The 19,942-nt window shown below is 38.7% G+C and overlaps 1 protein-coding gene across 1 annotated transcript in view; it reads left to right on the forward strand.

The window, feature by feature from the left end:
• The window catches only part of TRHR (thyrotropin releasing hormone receptor), a 44,595-nt gene extending 25,329 nt beyond the window's left edge, over positions 1-19,266 (forward strand). The window contains exon 3 of the mRNA XM_026495563.4: positions 11,964-19,266. Coding sequence (XP_026351348.1) covers positions 11,964-12,371 — 408 coding nt within the window. The 3' untranslated portion in view covers positions 12,372-19,266. The remainder of the gene's footprint in view (positions 1-11,963) is intronic.
• Positions 19,267-19,942: the final 676 nt, after the last annotated feature.

The raw sequence follows: 19,942 nt of genomic DNA on the forward strand, positions 1-19,942 counted from the left end.
TTGTGTTAGTCACCATACAGTACATCCCTGGTTTCTGATGTAAAGTTCGATGATTCGTTAGTTGCGTATAACACCCAGTGCACCATGCAATACGTGCCCTCCTCACTACCCATCACCAGCCTATCCCATTCCCCCACCCCCACCCCTCTGAAGCCCGCAGTTTGTTTCTCATTCTAGACTGAAACATGTTAGGAAATGCTGCACAGTCGTCCTCTCACACAGACTCAGAGAATCTCAGAAAGTGAGGCTCACAGCCACTCAGGCTCTCTCTCACCCTGCGAGGTTCCGGTATAATTAAGCCCTGAACTCTAGTTCCACGAGCCAGCGTAGCTCAGTGTCCCATCACGTTTTCCACTCTTTGTGTGTTTGTACCTCCCTCTAACTTTGCTCTTGAAAGAAAGTGTGGGTTTTGACGGTTCATCCACATCAGACTTGGGTGCAGAGCTCTGTTTCCCATAAGTGTCCTCACACTTGGTGTTTGGTGATGCTTAGGAAAGCATCTGGGGGTGTCACGGAGGACGGGTCACATGGTGTTCTATATGGAAACACGTCCTTCTGCAACTCCACCTCTCAGCTGTGCTCAGGAGTCTTACCAAGGGCAGTGCCAGCTCATGACCGCCCAGGCACATACAGCCCACCCTGGGAAATAGAGCCCAATTTCCTGTCCCCACAAATGTCTCGCTCAGAAAACTGCTCTGCTCAACAAATCTGCTTTCCCAGCACCTCTACAATTGTGGAGACATTTTTTTTTTTTTTTACAATTTCACTGGATGCACCACACTTACAAATTTATACTTAAAAATCTTGTATCACCATTTATTTCCTTAATCCCTCCTTTTCCCTTAACCCCTACTTCTTCCTCAAATGTCGCCAAATATAACCAAAATTTCCCTATTGTGAATCTCTGCTACTATTTTCATGGACACTTTTAATCAGAATGGAGTCCAGAAAATACTCTGTAATTCTAGCCGGAATGGCTCTAAGTTCTTAATGGCATATTTAGATATAGTACTTGACAGGTGGAGTCAAGAACCCATGTATTAGCATCCCTGGGTGGCTTCTTGCCAAGAAATCTATACGTAATCCACAAGGCAGGATTTGACAGTCCATGATCTCCCCACCATGAATCACCACTCGGAACTTATTCACTTTTATTTTACTTTAACTGACTTTGAGTTGATTCCAAGCCCTTTGGTGGCCCCATTATTCAATTTTTAAACCCCACCAATGATCTCACTCCATAGTATGAAGCACCCCCCATTGATTATAACTGTCTTTTAAAAACTGCATTGCCAGACTCTAAGTCAAAACAAAGAAGAACCCATCTGGAAGAGGAAAATCCCAGAGCTCCCAATCAGTGTAGAAGCTTACCTAAATTCAGATTCATATAATTGTCTCCTCAAGTTTATTCTTCACCCAGCTCAATTAATGTAACAAAATGCAAAGGGTCATTGATCACTTTGCTGAAGGCCATCCGAGAGCAAAATATTCCCAGTAACAGAACACTTTGTTAAAATACAGCAGTGCAGGAGAACATGGACAGGATCCAAACACAGAACGTATTGTTACTCTTCAAAGAACGGCATTGGAATATTAAAGCTAACTGTTTTGTATTCATTAACCAAGAGAATGTTTCCAGAAGGAAGTACACTTTAGAAATTGGGAATATTCCGGGCAGAAATACAAGAACTAGAACACTTTGCTAATTTAAAGAGTCCTAAACCTACACACAGCTCCACAATTATATTTTAACATTTGTAAAAAATAAATATTTACTCAGCAGTAATTCAGATGTTCACTGAGCACTTATTTACTATGTGGCAGGCACGGTTACTAAGGACTTCTCCCAACCATTTGTGTACTAGAGAGCCAATAAGAGTCTGTTGTTGATTTACTCGGTCATGAAGCCAAAAACAGAACTGTGGTGTTATACAATGAAGGATCCGAAACAAGTAAAGAGCCTATGATCCACAAATTAAAGTTACCTGCTACTGACGCTCTTAAAGATCATTCATTATAAAGTTGGTAAATAGTCTTCCAACACCGGTTATCGATACGGCTGTCATCTCCTGTTACATGGCTTTGCCTTTTTTTTTTTTTTTTTTAAAGATTTTATTTATTTATTCGACAGAGATAGAGACAGCCAGCGAGAGAGGGAACACAAGTAGGGGGAGTGGGAGAGGAAGAAGCAGGCTCATAGTGGAGAAGCCTGATGTGGGGCTCGATCCCATAACGCTGGGATCACGCCCTGAGCCGAAGGCAGACGCTTAACCGCTGTGCCACCCAGGCGCCCCACATGGCTTTGCCTTTTTAGTTTTAAGAAAGCTTTTCCACAGTAGTTAAGATTGCCCTGCAATCTTTATATTCTGCCACTGAATTTCCACCAAATGTTTGACTGGACCCTGCCTGGTACCTGTTATTAAATAATTTTTATTTCGGCATTCCTTTGGAAACTTCTATAGATGCAGTCTTTAAATTGACAGTACTCCTAAAAGAGGATTCAGTTATTCGTTTTCTTCTCAAGGTGATGCAGCAATACATCTCAATGACTCAAGTTCTTCAACAATATTTCAGTTATAATAAACTTGAAAAGGGAAAACAATAAAAGGTTAGGGAAGCCGGGGTTCTGGGTCTAGAGAGGCACCATGTCCTTAATTAGCTACAGGAAGTTAAAATGAATTCTAGTAATTTCTTCAGCACTTCAGGAACCTGCATCCTCCCTGTGAACACAGCAGTTAAGATGATTACCGACAATCACTGCTATCAGGAAGTGAACATATTCCTGTAGTTCATCAGCACCTTGAGGGAGACTATGCTCCAGGTACTATTTCCTTTTGCCTGGCCTTACAATCCCCGCATAACAAAATCCAGTTATGTGAAAACGATCACAAGCGTGTCTGAATATTGTGTTACCATGAGTAACATAGAAGTTAGATTTTCTTAGAATGTTGGAACTGGAGAAACTTTTGGGAGAAATATAGATTATACATTTACTGATGCTGGAAAACGAGGTTCAGATGAAAGTCATGTGATCTGCCCAATGTGTTCAGGGTCAGAGAGGGATTGCGAAACCAAGATTCTACACAGCAATTCCACCTCTTTCTTCCATGCTCACCGGACTTTGCCCTTCACTGACATACAGCAGTTTGCCGTGGCCTTTCTCTCCCAAGGAAGAATGTCTAGATGATAGCAAGACCCACAACCACGCACAGAATCTTTTCTCAATCATACATAAAATCAAAAGTCAGAATTGTTTTCTGAATCAACACAGGAATTCCAACTAAGTCTTCCAGAGAACTGAGGTATCAATCAACTCCTATGACTTCCTGGAGAGACTAATAAACCAATCTCTGATAATTAATCAAAATGTCCCCAAATCCCATGTAACCAGATCCTCACAAATGACATGCTACTAATTGGACTGTGACCCCAGAAATAGAAGTTCCCATTTTATTTTTGATTCCATTTTATTACTTTTGCATTTTAAATTTTATTGTTTATTTTTTTTTTCCCTAGGAAATAAATTGGTGTGAAGGATCCCTATCTGCCTTGTTATGACAACTTTCTTCTCCCTAATCAGTACTTTCTAAATGTAGCACTCTGATTTGGGGCAAAAAAACACATGTAATCCCAGGACTACCGACGATTCCTGCCAACAATATTAGCCTTGCCAAGTTTTTCATAAACATTATTTACAACAATTAGAAGTCTTCGACTCAGTATATATGTTGATTTCTGTAATTATCTAGAAAGAAAACTAGTTGTAGTATCAAAAGACCTTAATCCCATAACTAGCTTTGCTGCTTATTTGTATATATGACATGTATGACCTTGTTTCTCTGCTTCTCTGAGCTCAGTTTCCATCCCTCATCAATGAAATGGGAACAATCACACCTGTCCTACAGATTTCATAGGGATATAAATGCAAAATGGCTTGATGACAATGAAAGTACTTTGTTAACACCAAGGAATTAAACAATAGCTGCTATTAGGACTCCATTCAAGATTCAGGGTATTGACAAGAAAGGTGAAATTTTCTCCTGCATTATCTTGGAATCTTAGATCAAGTGTGGATAAGAAAAAGGGGAACATATTGAAAAAGTGGTTTTTGTGTATACGACTGAGAAGAGGCCAACCTTACCACTTGTGTACTCCATGCTATTCCCTATTCAAGAACACAGTTTTTCCAATTCTCTTTCTTTCTCTCACTCCTGGATCACAAATTTCTCCTCTCTGTGGAATTGCTCCCCAAGCAAACAAAGATATAATATCTTCCATTTTTGAAAAAAATAAATGGACTCTGCAGCTCCCTCTTACAACTCTTCTGTTTTACCAGTCTCTTTTCTAGCAAAACTCTTTAAAAAACGTTTATAGTCACTACTACTTCTCCCACCTCCTCTTGAACCCACTCCAAACAGGCTAGCCTGACAAATGAAAGTTTTTATTAATATAAATAAATAATGAATTTCTCCAAAAATACCCATTTCCTCTCGTGCTTTTCTGTCTTGCAGTTGTTCTCCAATTTTCAAAAGCAGCCTAAGACTACATCCCAACTGTTTTAGATTCATCTTTATTCTATATCTTTTTTGAGTCCTAATGTATCTGTCATATCAATTAGTATTTTTCGCTAGGTATTATATTAATGATTATCTCTTGGAATTGTTTCAATTATTAAATGTTTAACATTCCTGAATGAGTTACAACTTAAAAAACAATATAGAACCATTCCCAAGTATACACCCCAGGAAAATAAAAACATAATGCGCATAAAAACTTGTACACGAATGTTCATAGCAGTATTATTCATTACAGACAAAAAGTGCAAACCATCCTCATGAACGGGTAAATAAAATGTGGCATATACATAGGGTGGAATATTATTCAGCAATAAAAAGAAGTGAAGAACTGATACATACCCCGATAGGGATGAAACTTAAAACGTTTGCTAAGTGACAGAAGCCAGTCATACTACAAAAAATTAAGTCTGCCCATATGAGATGTTCAGAATAGGCAAATCCATGGGCCCATAAATATATTAGCGGCTGCCGACAGCAACCTAGGCCTGGGGAAGGTGGGCGTGACTTCTAATGGGAATGGGGTTTCTTTTCAGGATGATGAAGATGTTCGAAAATTAGAGTGTGGTAATGGTTGCACAGCTCTGGGAATATACTAAAAACTCTTGAATTATACACTCAAAGTGGGTGAATGTAATTATATGTATATTATATCTCAATAAAGCAATGTATGAGGTTAACATTAGTCATAAGTCAAGTTGATAACATGTACTCTTGATATATTGTGTTGAGAATGGCAGTTCACCTCTGCGGCCTTCCTCCCCCAAATCTATCACTTCATTCTAAGCATGAGAAAAATAGCAGCCAAGCTCAGCTTGAGGGATAGTCTATAAAACACCTAACTGGTACTCCTCAAAACCATCAAGGCCATTAAAATTATGGAAAGTTAGAGAAACTGCCACTTCCCAGAGGAACCTAAGGAAATGTGATGACTAAATATAACACAGTATCCCGGATAAGATCCTGGAGCAGAAAAAGTGCACCAGAAAAAAAACTAACAAAATTTGAATAAAGTATGAAGTTAACTAACTCCATAGAAAAAGCATCATAATCGGTTTGTTAATTGTGACAAATGCACCACACCAATATGAGGTATTAGGAATAGGGGGACTTCAGTGTGAAGTATCTGGAAACCTGTATTAAGTTTGCAACTTTTCCATAAATCTAACCCTTTTTAAAAAAGCAATGTACAAACGTTAGTTAATAGTTTTAGAACTTGTAGTAAAAGTCGTAGTACTAGTAATAGGGATAGTAGTTAGCAATACAAGGATCCTCAGCAGGCTGAAATAGAGAACTTAACTAGCCTGGTTTTTCACATGCAGCACATACATGCCACGCTGAACTAGTGCCCCCGAAGGAACCATAATCTCAACTTTCACAATCAGAAGATAGAAATCTGTCCAGTGCACATTAAAAAAAAAAAAAAAAAAGGAAGAAAAAAAATCCCTAGTAGGGTCTTTATCTAGAGGTTTTATAATGATTACAAAATGGTGTGTTTAGAAGGACTGAATCCAAACTCTTATAAGAGCTATACACCACTATTCCACATAATTAAATATAATGAAGAGTAAAATATGTAATGTAAGGCTGATTTCAGATAACCCTCGTGAGAAAGATAACCCTTCCCCACAGTGGTCAAGGACAGAGGCCCTTGCTTAGCTCCTCCTGTTCCCGTCCTGCTCTTCTCCTCAACCATCTCTGTATGCAATCTCTCTCTCTCAACACTATTTTTTAATCAATTGATTAAATTTAATCAATTTAATCAGCCTCATTTCTTGTCCTCACTATGCTGTGCCAAAGTGGCTGCCTACCTCCTTATTACTAAAATGGCTTCATGGAGCTGACATTTTCAGAACTCAACACTGTATCTCCTTTGACAGCCGCATCTCTCCCTCTGTCCTAGCAATGGAAGGCCAAGCATCACCTCATCAGATAAAAATGATGACTTTGGTAATGGCCTCCACAAGCTTCCTAGAGAAAGAGATAGAGCTCCACCTATTCACATGATCTACAATTGGAACTTGCATACTAAATTTTTTAAAATATTTATTTATTTACTTGAGAGAGAGAGAGAGCACAAGCAAGAGGGGCAGAGGGAGAGAGAATCTGAAGCCGACTCAGTACGGAGCACAGAGCCCAACATGGAGCTCCATCTCATGACCCTGAGATCAGACCTGGGCTGAAACCAAGAGTTGGCCGCTCAACGGACTGCACCACCCAGGCACCCCAGAACTTGCATACTAAATTACTTCTGGTCCCCATGACAGGCCTCACTATCTCATGCCTCCAGACTGCCACACACAGCCAGTCTCTGCAGGAACACTTTTCCTGCCTCTCTTTACCTCCAGATTTTGGCTTAGACGTCACTGAGACCAGAAAGCCCTCACGAACCACGCCTTGACCTCATGTCCAGATCAGGTGCTCTCATAGAATAAAAAGTTTCTCTGTCTTTGAATTCATCACAATGTATTATAACTACCCATCAGGTTATAAGATACATGAAGCCATTGGCAATGTCTCTCTGGATCGTTGTCGAATCCTCAAGAGCCAGGACGCTGACTGTACATAGGAGGGATGCAAATGAATCTCCTAAATGAATGGATAAATTTCTTCCCAATCAAAATATATTATAAGATCATTTTCCCCTGAAGATTGTGTCATACTGTTTCTCAGGGAACTTTACATCCTGGTACAGAGGCTTGTAAAGAAGCCATCTTTCATCTCATCACATATCTGAGGCATTGCCCTAGCAAAATTGTCAATGCTTAAAAACAATGGCCCAGAGATATTTTCAGATTTGCATCTTTGTCACTTTATTTGGGATAAGGAATAGCAACAGAACTAAAACTTCAACAACAGTGTATGAAAGATGATCTCTAGAACATTATTTTTCTAGGTACTTCTATATTGAATAAGAGCTATTAAAATCCAAGCTATGGGGGGCACCTGGGTGGCTCAGTTGTTAAGCATCTGCCTTTAGCTCAGGTCATGATCCCAGGGTCCTGGGATCGAGCCCCACATTGGGCTTCCTGCGCAGTGGGAAGCCTGCTTCTCCCTCTCCCTCTGCCCCTGCTTGTGTTCCCTCTCTCGCTGTCTCTCTCTCTCTGTCATATAAATAAATAAAATCTTAAAAAAAAAAAAATCCAAGCTATGGATACACTAAAAACTTGTGAATATTTCAGAAAGTCATTAAACTCAATCAAAGATATTGGGAATTAACTAAAAATAATTATGAGTGGGATTAAATGTATTCTGTATTATCCCACTGGAGATGTATTTTCCACTTGATCAATTTTAGAAACATCATTATATTTGTTTTACTCCATGCTTCCTTAAATTTTAAAAGTATATTTATTTCAACAAAAAGTTGCAATGTATTAAGGACTCACTTTATTAATTAACGAATCTTAAAAGAGATTTTGTAATGTTAAAAGATAAAATGTTTGCAAAAATCCTCTAACAAAATTTTGGAGTATTAAAATCTAGAAAAGGATCATGGCTACATATATTGAAATAAGTTTTTCTCCATGCCCAAATTTATTCAACATTTCCTGGGGCTATCTTATGTCACACACTATACTAAATCCCTGAGGACAAAGAAGTTAATAAATTTACCCATCCCCTGAAGAAGCTTACCATGTATTAGAGAGATGGACAAATATAGATCATTGCAATAAAAAGTTTTGGTAGTGATGTCAAAGTTTGCCTGGGGGAGCTGTGGAAGTACATGGCAGAGATATTAACCTTGAAACATGTGGCTTTTCTTAAAGACAATGCTTCCTCACTGACATTAAGTGAAAAGAGGTAGGTAGGTATTAAGTGTGGGTTCGATGCTTCACCTGATAATTGTAGAGAAAAACACAAAGACAGATGAAATTCAAACTTTAAGTTTGGAAATTTAGCAGCAATACGTATGTTGGATTTATGCTTACAAGAAGTTAAATGTTTAAGTGACCACGACGGGGATAACACAGTAGAAATTGGAACTGCAGGGGCGCCTGGGTGGCACAGCGGTTAAGCGTCTGCCTTCGGCTCAGGGCGTGATCCCGGCGTTATGGGATCGAGCCCCACGTCAGGCTCCTCCACTATGAGCCTGCTTCTTCCTCTCCCACTCCCCCTGCTTGTGTTCCCTCTCTCGCTGGCTGTCTCTGTCTCTGTCGAATAAATAAATAAAATCTTTAAAAAAAAAAAAAAAAGAAATTGGAACTGCAAAAGACTTTCATAGAGAGAAAGAGCAAAGGATAAAGGAAAGAGCATGGGCTTTGGCTTACGTAGCTTAGGTTGAATCACAGCTTTGTCACTAACTACTCACTCATGCGTCTTTCGACAAATCACATACATTCTGTAAACCCCAATTTCCCCATATGCAAATGAGCGAATACTAGCTTACACATGGAGTTGTTATAAGCATTAAATAAAGACAATGTTTACATATCTTTATGACAAACCATCATAAAGAACTCAAATGTGATGGTAGCAATCTCATTGTGTAGCAAGCAGAGCTTCAAATATAGGGTGCTTTGTCCTTGGCAAGGGGTGGGAGGATGTTGGCAGGGGCGAAGCAGTGACCTGATGTCAGAGAACCCGGAGCACTAGACAGGAGACAAAGGCAGGGATGTGAGTGAGGATGATGATAACATGGTAATTACTATAGCTCCTTCCAAACTCAGAATATTTATCACAGAATTAAGTCTTTGATTTCCTAGGACCAATTAAAGTATTTACTCATAATCTTAAAAGTCTGCTCAGAAAAAAAATAGGCTTTAGCTAACCTCTTGACTGAGTATCCTTCTTATCTCTGAAAGAAGTCAGAATCTCTGGAATAATATTTTACCTGGTCTTATATGAACTGATGTGAAAACTATACCTTCTCACAGAGAACAACTTCTCTATCCCCAGTGAGCAGAATATGAAGTGTAACTACCCTCCATGCACTGAGTCCGAAGAGAAGCTCAGGCAACAGTGAGTGAGGCAGAACAGGGGACTTGGGGCACATTCTTGGAGGACAGGGAGAGCTTCAGGAAAGGGCTAAAATGGCCCTAGAAGGGAGGGAAACGGTAACTTGAGAGTAGGTGGATAGCTCATACGTGGCACTGCAAGGAAGTAGTAGGAGTTGTTCAAAAAGAGATAGTAATGTTAAAAAAAAATAAAAATAAAAAAGGACAAAGGCTACTTTGCCCACAGATGAAAAGTCTTACAGCAAGTATTTGGAGAGCCAAGGGAAGAGGCAATTACTATAGCTCCAGGAAGAATCACGACAAGAAAGTAGCATTACTCCCACCATGTAGGATGCAGGGGACTTCCTATGGAGGTGGAGAAGACACGGCTAAGAGCAAGACAGAGCCCCAGGATCAGGAGACTAAAAGTGCTCGGGAGAAAGGGGAGGTTTTCCAACACGGGAGATCAAGACAGATTCTATTACCAGGATTAGGTACAAGGTTGGGCGGTAATTTATAGTAGGTCCTGATGACAGAGCACGTGTCTAGATGTAGAATCTTTTTTCTACACTAACGACCTTTAAACAGCCCTCTCTCAAATGCCAGCAAGCTAGAGGCTGCTAGTACTATCTTCAGGAAAACAGCTGGAAGGTCAAAAGGACAAGAGGGGGCGGGGTTGGGGGGGAGAATCTGTTCCTTCCATTTTTGGGTAGATTTCAAGTTTAGAACATCTAGAAAGTCTGGGCCAAGGAAGCTGAAATTTCTCAAAGTCTGTGAGACGAAAGATAACTGAAAATTTATTTTATTTTATTTATTTATTTTTAAAGATTTATTTTCAAGTAATCTCTACACCCAACATGGGGCTTGCACTTATGACCCCAAGACCAAGAGTCGCATGCTCCCCTGACCGAACCAGCCAGGCTCTCCTGAAAACTTATTTTAAAATGTATAAAGTGTTGCTTTTGAAGAAAAGCAATCAATGATTATCTTCTCTACCTTAAGATAACCACTGCTACAATTTTAGTATGTCCTTCATAGAACTGAAACATTACGGTCTCTTTATATTGTCATTAATCAAAGGGTAATATTTCCACAGTGCTTTAGAGTTTCAAAGCCCTTATCATGTTCATTATTTTTAAATTTTATTTTCTCAATATCTCTATGAAGTAAATGAACAGTACGATCAGGCATATTTTCAGATGTAGAAAAGGAGGTACAGGTGAATGACTTCATTAAGGTCCTAAAACCACTTAACATGGACAAAACCAAATGCTTGAACTCTGAGCCCAGGTCAATCTCCAGAATCTGCTAAACCACGCTCTTGGCTAATCTTGTCCCTGGGCAATCTGGGATATTAACCTCCTCCTACGCATTGTCCTAGCTCCTGTGCATTGCTTGTTCCTAGGAGGAAGGTCAGCTCTATGGAAAATTTCAAACTTTGTTTTCTCTGTCCTGCATCTCCCTTAACCCTGAAGGAAAGCTGCCCAGTGGGAAGAGCAAGGCTTTGGGTCCAGGCTGACTTGGATTCCAACCCCGACACTAAGGCTCCACCACTTCCGCCGAAGTACTTACCAGCACCTACACTTCATTTTCTAATTTGAAAACTGGAAGATGCAATACCTATTTTGGAGGATTTTCGGCCTCTTAAATGTGATAACATATGTAAAGCAGCTAGTCTAGTGTCTGGAGCATAGCAGACATTCAATAACCATTGGCTTTTTTAAAAGACATTTTATCCTTTTCAAACTATTATGTTACCTCATTTGATTTAGGGGAGCAATATCGGCTCCATTTTACAGACAAGCTATAAATAGGTTAAGATCATTTCTCAGGGCCACATATAAGGTAAGGAAAGATGGGATTAGGCCCTAGGTCTCCTAACACTTGTCACAGCCATTTTTGGTGGCCTGCGTCACATTCTCTTAGCTGGTCTCTGATTTCAGCCATTGCTACAGTGGATGGTTCCTGCTTGCAGAAAACATCCTGCTTCTGGTATCCACTGTCCCCTGTCTATCTTCTCTGCCTCAAGGTTCTTTCTAAAGTCCCCATGAGTTCCCAGTGTGGGAGAATCCTGGAGGTGTGGGCCAGTTAAAGCCCCTAGGGCACTCCTCAACGAAGGGGAGATTGGCGGCCAGCGGATAGATGCCCCGGCCTCTCTTTCCCTGGACAGATAACCCTGAAATGCATTACTTGATCCACAGTTGCCCACAGGGGGAGCCATTGCAAGTATACACCCTATCTTAGCTTTTCTTCTATCACACCCTCTTTTTTACCCTAATCCTGCTTCCCGGGTTGATATCACAAATGAACTGCCTGAATTAAGTCCTTGTCTCAGACGGCATCTCAGGAACTAATGGTTGGCAGGACTTGGGGGGGGGAGGTATTTTATTTTCATTTGTTTGTTTGTTTTTTCATTTGTGTTTGCACTGCATTTCTCTTTATTTCTCCATAGGTCACCAAGATGCTGGCAGTGGTTGTAATTCTGTTTGCCCTTTTATGGATGCCCTACAGGACTCTTGTGGTTGTCAACTCGTTTCTCTCCAGCCCTTTCCAAGAAAATTGGTTCTTGCTCTTTTGCAGAATTTGCATTTATCTCAACAGTGCCATCAACCCGGTGATTTACAACCTCATGTCCCAGAAATTCCGTGCAGCCTTCAGAAAGCTCTGCAACTGTAAGCAGAAGCCAGTGGAGAAACCCGCTAACTACAGTGTGGCCCTAAACTACAGTGTCATCAAGGAGTCCGATCATTTCAGCACCGAGCTTGATGATATCACTGTCACTGACACTTACTTATCTGCCACGAAAGTATCTTTTGAGGATACCTGCTTGGCTTCTGAAATAACCTTTAGCCAAAGCTGATTCATGAATGAGAAGAAAACGGACCACAGAGTAAATGAGAGTCTGTGCCGTTATCACCCGGAGAGGAAACAGCCAATACTCGTCCATGGAGACAGGGCAGATAAAGCCTTTGCCAATGCTGTAATAAATCCTGGCCCAAGATCCTTTAACGCATAAGAATGATTCATATTTTCCTTCTAGTATCACAAAAATGTTTTCCCCAAAATGGAGCAGATTGTGAAAGAGCCAAATGATAGAAACTGAACGTGTAGCTCTTTCCATTTAATCTGAGAAAGTCACTATATTTTCTGGGGCTGTGAAGTTTAGATAAAATCTAGACATTGATAAAACATTTTTCATAGTAAATGTAATATCTCAAACTCCCCCAAATTGTTGGTACATTTGGTAATTTGGCAACGTGTAAATGTTTAAATGTTTGCATTTAGCATTTCATGTTAACACAGTATAGTGCTATTTCATACAGGGAAAAATAGAAAAAAAATATTTTTTGAGTAAAAATAAGATTTCAAATAGAGTCACTATATGAAAAACAGAAACAAATGTCATAACCCTTATAAAATTCTGAGATGATTTTTTTAATTCAAGTGTGGTTGGCACACAGTTGAGACATTAGTTCCAGGCGTACAACGTAGTGATTTGACAGCTGTATACAGCATGCTGGGCTCCCCACAAGCGTAGCTGCCATCTGTCACCGTGCAACGCTGTTACAACGTCAGCAACTATATTCCCTTGGCTGCACCTTTCATCCCCTGAGATAATTTTTATGTCTTACAAAATAGATGTCATCTTTCAACTCTAATGTAAAACGAACCTCCAAATAGCCAGAATTACAAGTTGAGAAGACATGTAGATTTGATTTTTAGATGAATCCAGCTCTTAACCAACTCTTCGAGTCTCCTAAATGATGGGTGAGACAGGAGAAATACCAGATTAAATAACTATGAAGATACAAACTAACATGTAAGTAATTATTGAAAAGTGGAGCCAAGACAAGACCCAGTATTTAAATAAGGCTTCACTTTTTCTCTAAAATTTTTAAGGAAGAAAATCCTTCTTGAGCATTCTTGTGTAAAAACTACTGAGCCGTGTCAAGTGAATCCTTCTAGTGAATCTAGCTTTAAAAGTCTGAAACATTCTCAAAAGCTTAGTTGCTCTTCTAAGTCAGCCAAAGTCTGACTATTACACTTCCGGATGAAGACTCCCCACGGAGCACTGTAGTCTGTGCATTTCTAACTTGTCTGCAACTGCCTTTCCTTCCTGCCTGCTTGTCATTTGCAGGTTTGGGTTTTTTTGTTTTGTTTTGTTTTTAATACTAGTGATAGTTTGTTTACAAATTCTAAGTCAAAGAAATGCAGAATTCTGTTGGCTTTACTTTCAATAGAGCTAAAACTGACTTCATCTCATCACTAATATCTTTATTATGTATAACTTATACCTGTTATTCTATTGCAGTGATTATGAGAAGGGTATGAATGTGAATTTGCCCAAGACATAGGGTCAAGGTCCAATTTAATCCCTTCCAGATGGCTCACCTACTGGGATTCGGCCAATCAGTATCTCCAAGTGTATCTCCTTGGTGATGGTTCAATAATAGCTCATTTTTAAGGATGGGGTCTGAAAGCACTGGGTACTGGCATTTGTCCTCTCCAGCCTATTTTCCTATTTCATGGATTTTTTGGAAACCTAATCACATATGACAGCTACCCCTCCCCACCTTCTTTATGAAGAATACTTCATTTCTATTTTGGAAACTTCAGTTTTAAGATGCTGCTGTGTGGAGACTCTGCCATCCAGAACATCAGACCTGAACATGCTTTTGAGAAAACTGGCCTCATCTACTCCAGGAAGATATTCTTATCCTATCACTGTATCAGTCAACAAATGCAAGCAAATGTTTATGGGAAATACACTAAATGTCCATCTGCATGACACCAAGAAATCTATTGTACCTGACTTTTCATCCTGGATTAAATATTAATCTTGGAATCATATGGATAGAAGCCCCAGAGGGACCTCACCCCAAATCACACAGGCTCGTGTGCAGCTGCGTACAAACATACACACACACGTGCACACATTGCTTGACAGAGGGGACTGGGGGCTATTAGCTTTTTCATTAGGGGAAGGAGCTGGTATCATTGAGCATCTACTCTGTCTCAGGCTTGCCAGTAGGTACTTAAACCGCATCATCTTCATCACGGTCTCACTACAGCTGGGATTTCTCTAATGATAAAACCAGGGATCAGGGATCAATGCAGCTTCTCTAAATTGTGTAGATAGTGAAGAAGAGAAAATACATCTTTCTTTTTTGTTTCTCTTTTTTTAAGCCAGCATGCTGATGACAACTTGTGACCGGATGGGCTAAATAACTAAAAATCATAAATATTTTGCTGTAGTAATACTAGATGTTGAAAAAAATTACAATTAATTTTACATGTTATACATGAAACACAATATACTCTTCTTACCATTGGAAATTTAATTTAGGGGTTCAGTTTTTCCATTTCCACTTTTAAAGAGCTATTTGCTAATAACCTGTTAGTTTTAGAACACATGAGAAATCCAAGAGTTCATAGTGTTTCAACTCTAAAACAAATGCCACTATGAAATTAAATGTTCCCATGCCATGTCCGATAGATAGCTGGGTTTACACAGAAGAGATATGACTTTCTAAAGTATTCTTTATCACAGTGTACTAAATCACAAAGTATTATTTCCTTAAATCATCAAAACTTAATACACCATCAAATGAAAAATAAAGAAATTGAAAAAAATTGCTGATGGAGAAGAGCAATATTATTAAGGGCCTCCCTTAATAAAATCCCTTGGGTTACTTTATTACTTCCAATTTCATTAATTGCTGAGTGTCTTTGGTTAGATCTTGCACCTGAGGTAATTAGGTAAAGGTCACAGATCACAAATAAAACAAGCAAATGTAAATTACCTCTTAAGACTTCTTTCGTCAATATTGTGAGTGTATTTCTAGAACTTCACTTCAACACAAAGATGCTGAAGAGAAATGAGAAAAGTCCAAGCCATATTCATTCTTAAACAAGCTGAGTGCACAGAACAATACACTTTGAAAGATATTTCAAAACAAATGGCTGGTTTGAGCTAAATAACTAGTAAAGTAAAAGGAAAATTCTATCCATAAGGTTTAGTGTGACTGAATCTTAAACTTTAATTGTATCATTTTCAGGAAAATGTGTTGGATACTAAGGACAGTGTGTCTTCGGAAAGCTGGGCCCATATAATTTTGGTCTGCTCTTAAAGATTAAAAGAGTTACATCATTCTAAACTATGTTAAATCTGTAAACTTGATAAAAGAGAGACAATATTAACTTTTGGGAGGAAAAGGAGATTTTAAATAGTCTACCCATGATTCTGTGACTTCTATAAATTCTATATTCGACATTGTTTTTGCCTCTCAACTACAACTCACGAAGGGGTTGGAATATTTGTACATGGAGTAAGGAAACTAGGTGTGAAAGAGTATCCAGAAACAACTGCTCAGTCCCAGGTTCAAAGAAAATTTTTTTCAACTCATTTCTCTTGGAAGAAGCAGAGGATGAGAATCTCCAGCAATTTGTTTTCTGTTTATCTTTAGTTGTCTACCAAGATTTGGCTGGAGGAATGTAAGTATTTACAATAACACTCATGAAGAAGTCTTACAGAGCTCCGTAATAACAAATACATTTTTCTCTCTTCCCCTCCTCCCCTCCACTGCTCCTTCTCCCTACCAAACTCTTATCTCTCCTAAAACATGGCTTTCCTTAGAGCAGGCAATTTCACCTGACTTCATTCAAGACTAAACCTGGACACGAACAATCTTAAGGAAAAATGTAAATATTCTTTCAAATATATTTATATGTAAGAAAATATTTTGTTGTTCTGAACACTTTCATGTTTTCATAAAATCATGTTTCAAGTATGGAAAAATGGATGCTTCTGACATTTCTGTTTAAGTCCCATTTTCATGGTGGGGCTCAGGTGTAGAGTTGAGCCACTCAATGTGACTCTTTCCTCACAGAACCAAGCAGAGGTTTTGTATCTCAGAGCTTCAGTGAGAAGCCAATAGAACACCTCCTATGTGAAAAACTGCAGATATGTGTTTATGGGAACAAAAGACTCTTCCCATTCTTAAGGATCTCACAGTCGGATGAGAAAAACAAAAACCAATGTGATATCATTTCAAGATATAACTGTTGGCAATATTTAGAATACAAATTAGAGGTGTCAGAAATGTTTTAAAGAAGCAATTGTTAAGATAATTTGTGTATTGTGATTCTATTTTATGAACTATAATTAGAAATATCAATTAACTTAATTATTAATTTCATTGATTACACAGGAGAAAAAAGGTCAGATAAGGCCCTGTAATATTTTTGTGTATATGTTCGGTCTGTAAGTATAATCTCAAATCACTCAGCAGAAAATCTCATTTACAAAGTTGCACACTAGGGAATAATTTTGTTGCTGAGATGGTTAGCACCAAATGGGCGATGCTGACATAAACTAAATCTTGGTGGTAATAATTTTGATATTCAAAGATCTCTTTTGAAAAGAGTTGCCGTGAATGTTTGTATACAATGTTGTTAGACCTGTTTACATTCTTCTACAACAAACGCACTCGTGGAAAATCCAACCTGGGGTGATTGATTTATGCTGTAGAAATCCAGTCTAGAAAAATAAAGGGGCTCAGTGGAACGGTACAGCTGGGACAGCGCATTGTTGGAACTGTCAAATTTGGATTCAGGAAGAAAACAAAAGACAGTTTTGTGGCCAATAAAAAGCAAATTCACATAATGACCACCTGTATGTCCTCATAGAGGAACATCTGGGTCAAGTCCATGCTGCAGGCTCTCCACTAGAATAATAGAAATGAAAGTACTTTGGAAATTATAAAAGAAGGATGGGATAAGCAGTGGAGTCGGCTAGAGCTCCCGCAACTTACTTGAGCTCCGAAGCAACACTCTTACGTGATTATTTTGTTCCTCTCAGAATAATGGACTTAACTTTTGTGCACGTGGCTGTTCTTTGACTTGCAACAAAGAGAAAGTATGAACTTTCTCAAGAATGGTATGGACTAATACTGATAAAGATGGAGACTTTCCAAAAAATAAAAACAGATACAACATGGTATCAGAATAAGAATCCACCTAACCAGATGTCTGAATTCAATAAGAACATTCTCTAGATTCCTGGAATGGCATTAAATGCTCCAGTAATAATAAACCACCCCCACTTTGGTACACAGAAGAATGACCTGGAAGCTTATCTTAAAATACACTTTATTTGGCCCTGCCCCAAGAGATTCTCCCTTATTAGGTGATTTTGATGCCTGTAGTCCCCTGGCCACACCTTGAAAACTGCTGAGTCGTGGCCCCTCATGCAAAGCCTTTAAGGCTCTTATTTACTGCACAATTCTAGATAAGCAACTACGTGGAAAACCTCTTGTGGGTAAGCTTATTTCATCTTTGTTTTCCACAAATTATTTAAACTTGTGTGATGTCCCGAAGTATCTGTTAAATTAATGAGCAAATCAATCCCAAACTAAGGAACATATTTTAAAATTTGCTGGTGATGCCCAATTTGCCTGCAGATCTATCCTCACAATAAGATAACTAGTTCTGTTTAGGCGTCTTCTGTTTGTTTGTAAACAGTTTTCAGCTCAGTGAAAGGTACTGCATTAAGAGTACTGGATCATTGTCAGAACTATCCCTTATAAATACACAATGCTTGAAATTTCAGTAACACTTTCATGTCCTAATTTAATAATTCTCCTAATTTAATAATGAAAAATAAAGACTAACACATTGTTCCTGCCCTCAGGAGATTATAATTTAGTGACAACATAATAACAGAGAAACATAAGAAATACAGAATACATCATTGGAAGCCAAGTTGTTTGATTTCAGACTACAAATAACTGAGTGCTTCAGAGGAAAAGGAGCATTAGTGGAACCTGGACTTTGGAGAAAAGGTAGAACTTCTTTCAAGGATACATTTGATTTAGATATTTAAAGGAAAAAAAATACATGTGGTAGAAATACGATAAGAGGGGACAGGGAGACACGATAAATCTTAAGGAAGGCCTCTGGACATTAAGGATAGATATCCAAAGCATGTCCACTTCATGAGGGATTAATTAAGGAGGGCAGCAAGTCCTTTAATATTTGCCACCACCAATAAAGACCCAAGTAAGGGAAAAGTGAATGAAGTCAACTTATATTTAGTGAGAAAATATTCCACCTGTACACTCTGAGTATAAATATGAAGGGTAAAAAAGCTTCCAGGTCAGCTTGTTTGTTTTCTAAACTTTGTGAATTTCATTTATTACCTATAGAAAATATACTACATGATTTGTCTTATAGGTGTTATAATTCTGAAAGTGTTCTTATAGTCTTGATTTTCCAAGCGAAAAAATATATTCGTATACATATATATATGTATATCTTTGTTTCTGTATTGTCACAATATATTTAAAAGTATTTATACCTGTGTGTATTATTCAGGGGTCCTTAACAACTCTGGATTTATCAAGTTATGCTAAACATAGAAATCAGAGCTAGCTCAGGGACCTAGGCCCTTCATGAACTTCAGCTTCAAGATTAAATACAAAATTGAAAAGCATGTTAGTGCTTAGCTTCAGATTACTTCTGACAACATCATAGACGTGCGTGTTGCTTACGATGTGCTTGTGCGTGTACTGGCTTCCTTCTCTCAGTTTTAGAAAGTTGTATGCTGACTTGCTTCATCACTTGGGAATTAACTGTTGTGTCCTTGTGGGACAAAGACTCTTCTGTAAGAAAGTGCAGTATTACATGCGCTGCTGTGGGAAACTGTGTGTCTGTTCCAATATGTGTACTGTGAGCAATAAAGAATCAAACTGAAAGACCTGTCTCTTCGGCTTTCTTTTTCTTCCCAATTATTAAATTTTTGGTGTAACTTAACCCTAAACCACTTGCCTAGAAGACCTTTCGTGTTACTCTAGAGGCACTCAACATGGTCCACTGTGGGTTGGTTTGTTTGTTCGTTGAGACGAGTATAAGTAATACACAGATGGACATTTCCCTTTTTAATAATAAATTTCATGCGAACCGGGTGGAACAAATATAACTACCTCATCACGTTTGTGATGTCATTGATATATAATGAATTCACTTAATGTTGACATTAGTTAAGACAAAAACCAAGACGGTTAAATAAGCTGAAGTGTGGGTAAGACAGAAGTAATTCTTTCAAATGTCTCTAACTGTCCCTTTTTGAACAGTAGCAAAGTAAACTCAAACACTTGGGTGTTATTGTAAAGCAGATTGCTCCATTACCTTGTATTCCAAGTAATCTCCAATGTACCTGGAATAGACAGGCAAAAATATATAGACTAGAAGGTCTGGCTCTGTGTGCAAGTGGGTTTAGTTAGTCCCTGGGGCCACTGCTCTAGTAAACAGACTCCATTTGACAAAGTTCGTTTGGGCATGTAAAAGAAAATGTTTGCCTAAGTAAATCTCAAGTTTTGCTTGAATGACCTCATTCTTTCACACTTGGAAAACATGGGGAAAATAAAATTA

The sequence above is a fragment of the Ursus arctos genome, unplaced genomic scaffold (genome assembly GCF_023065955.2).
Source record: "Ursus arctos isolate Adak ecotype North America unplaced genomic scaffold, UrsArc2.0 scaffold_6, whole genome shotgun sequence".
Taxonomy (NCBI): domain Eukaryota; kingdom Metazoa; phylum Chordata; class Mammalia; order Carnivora; family Ursidae; genus Ursus; species Ursus arctos.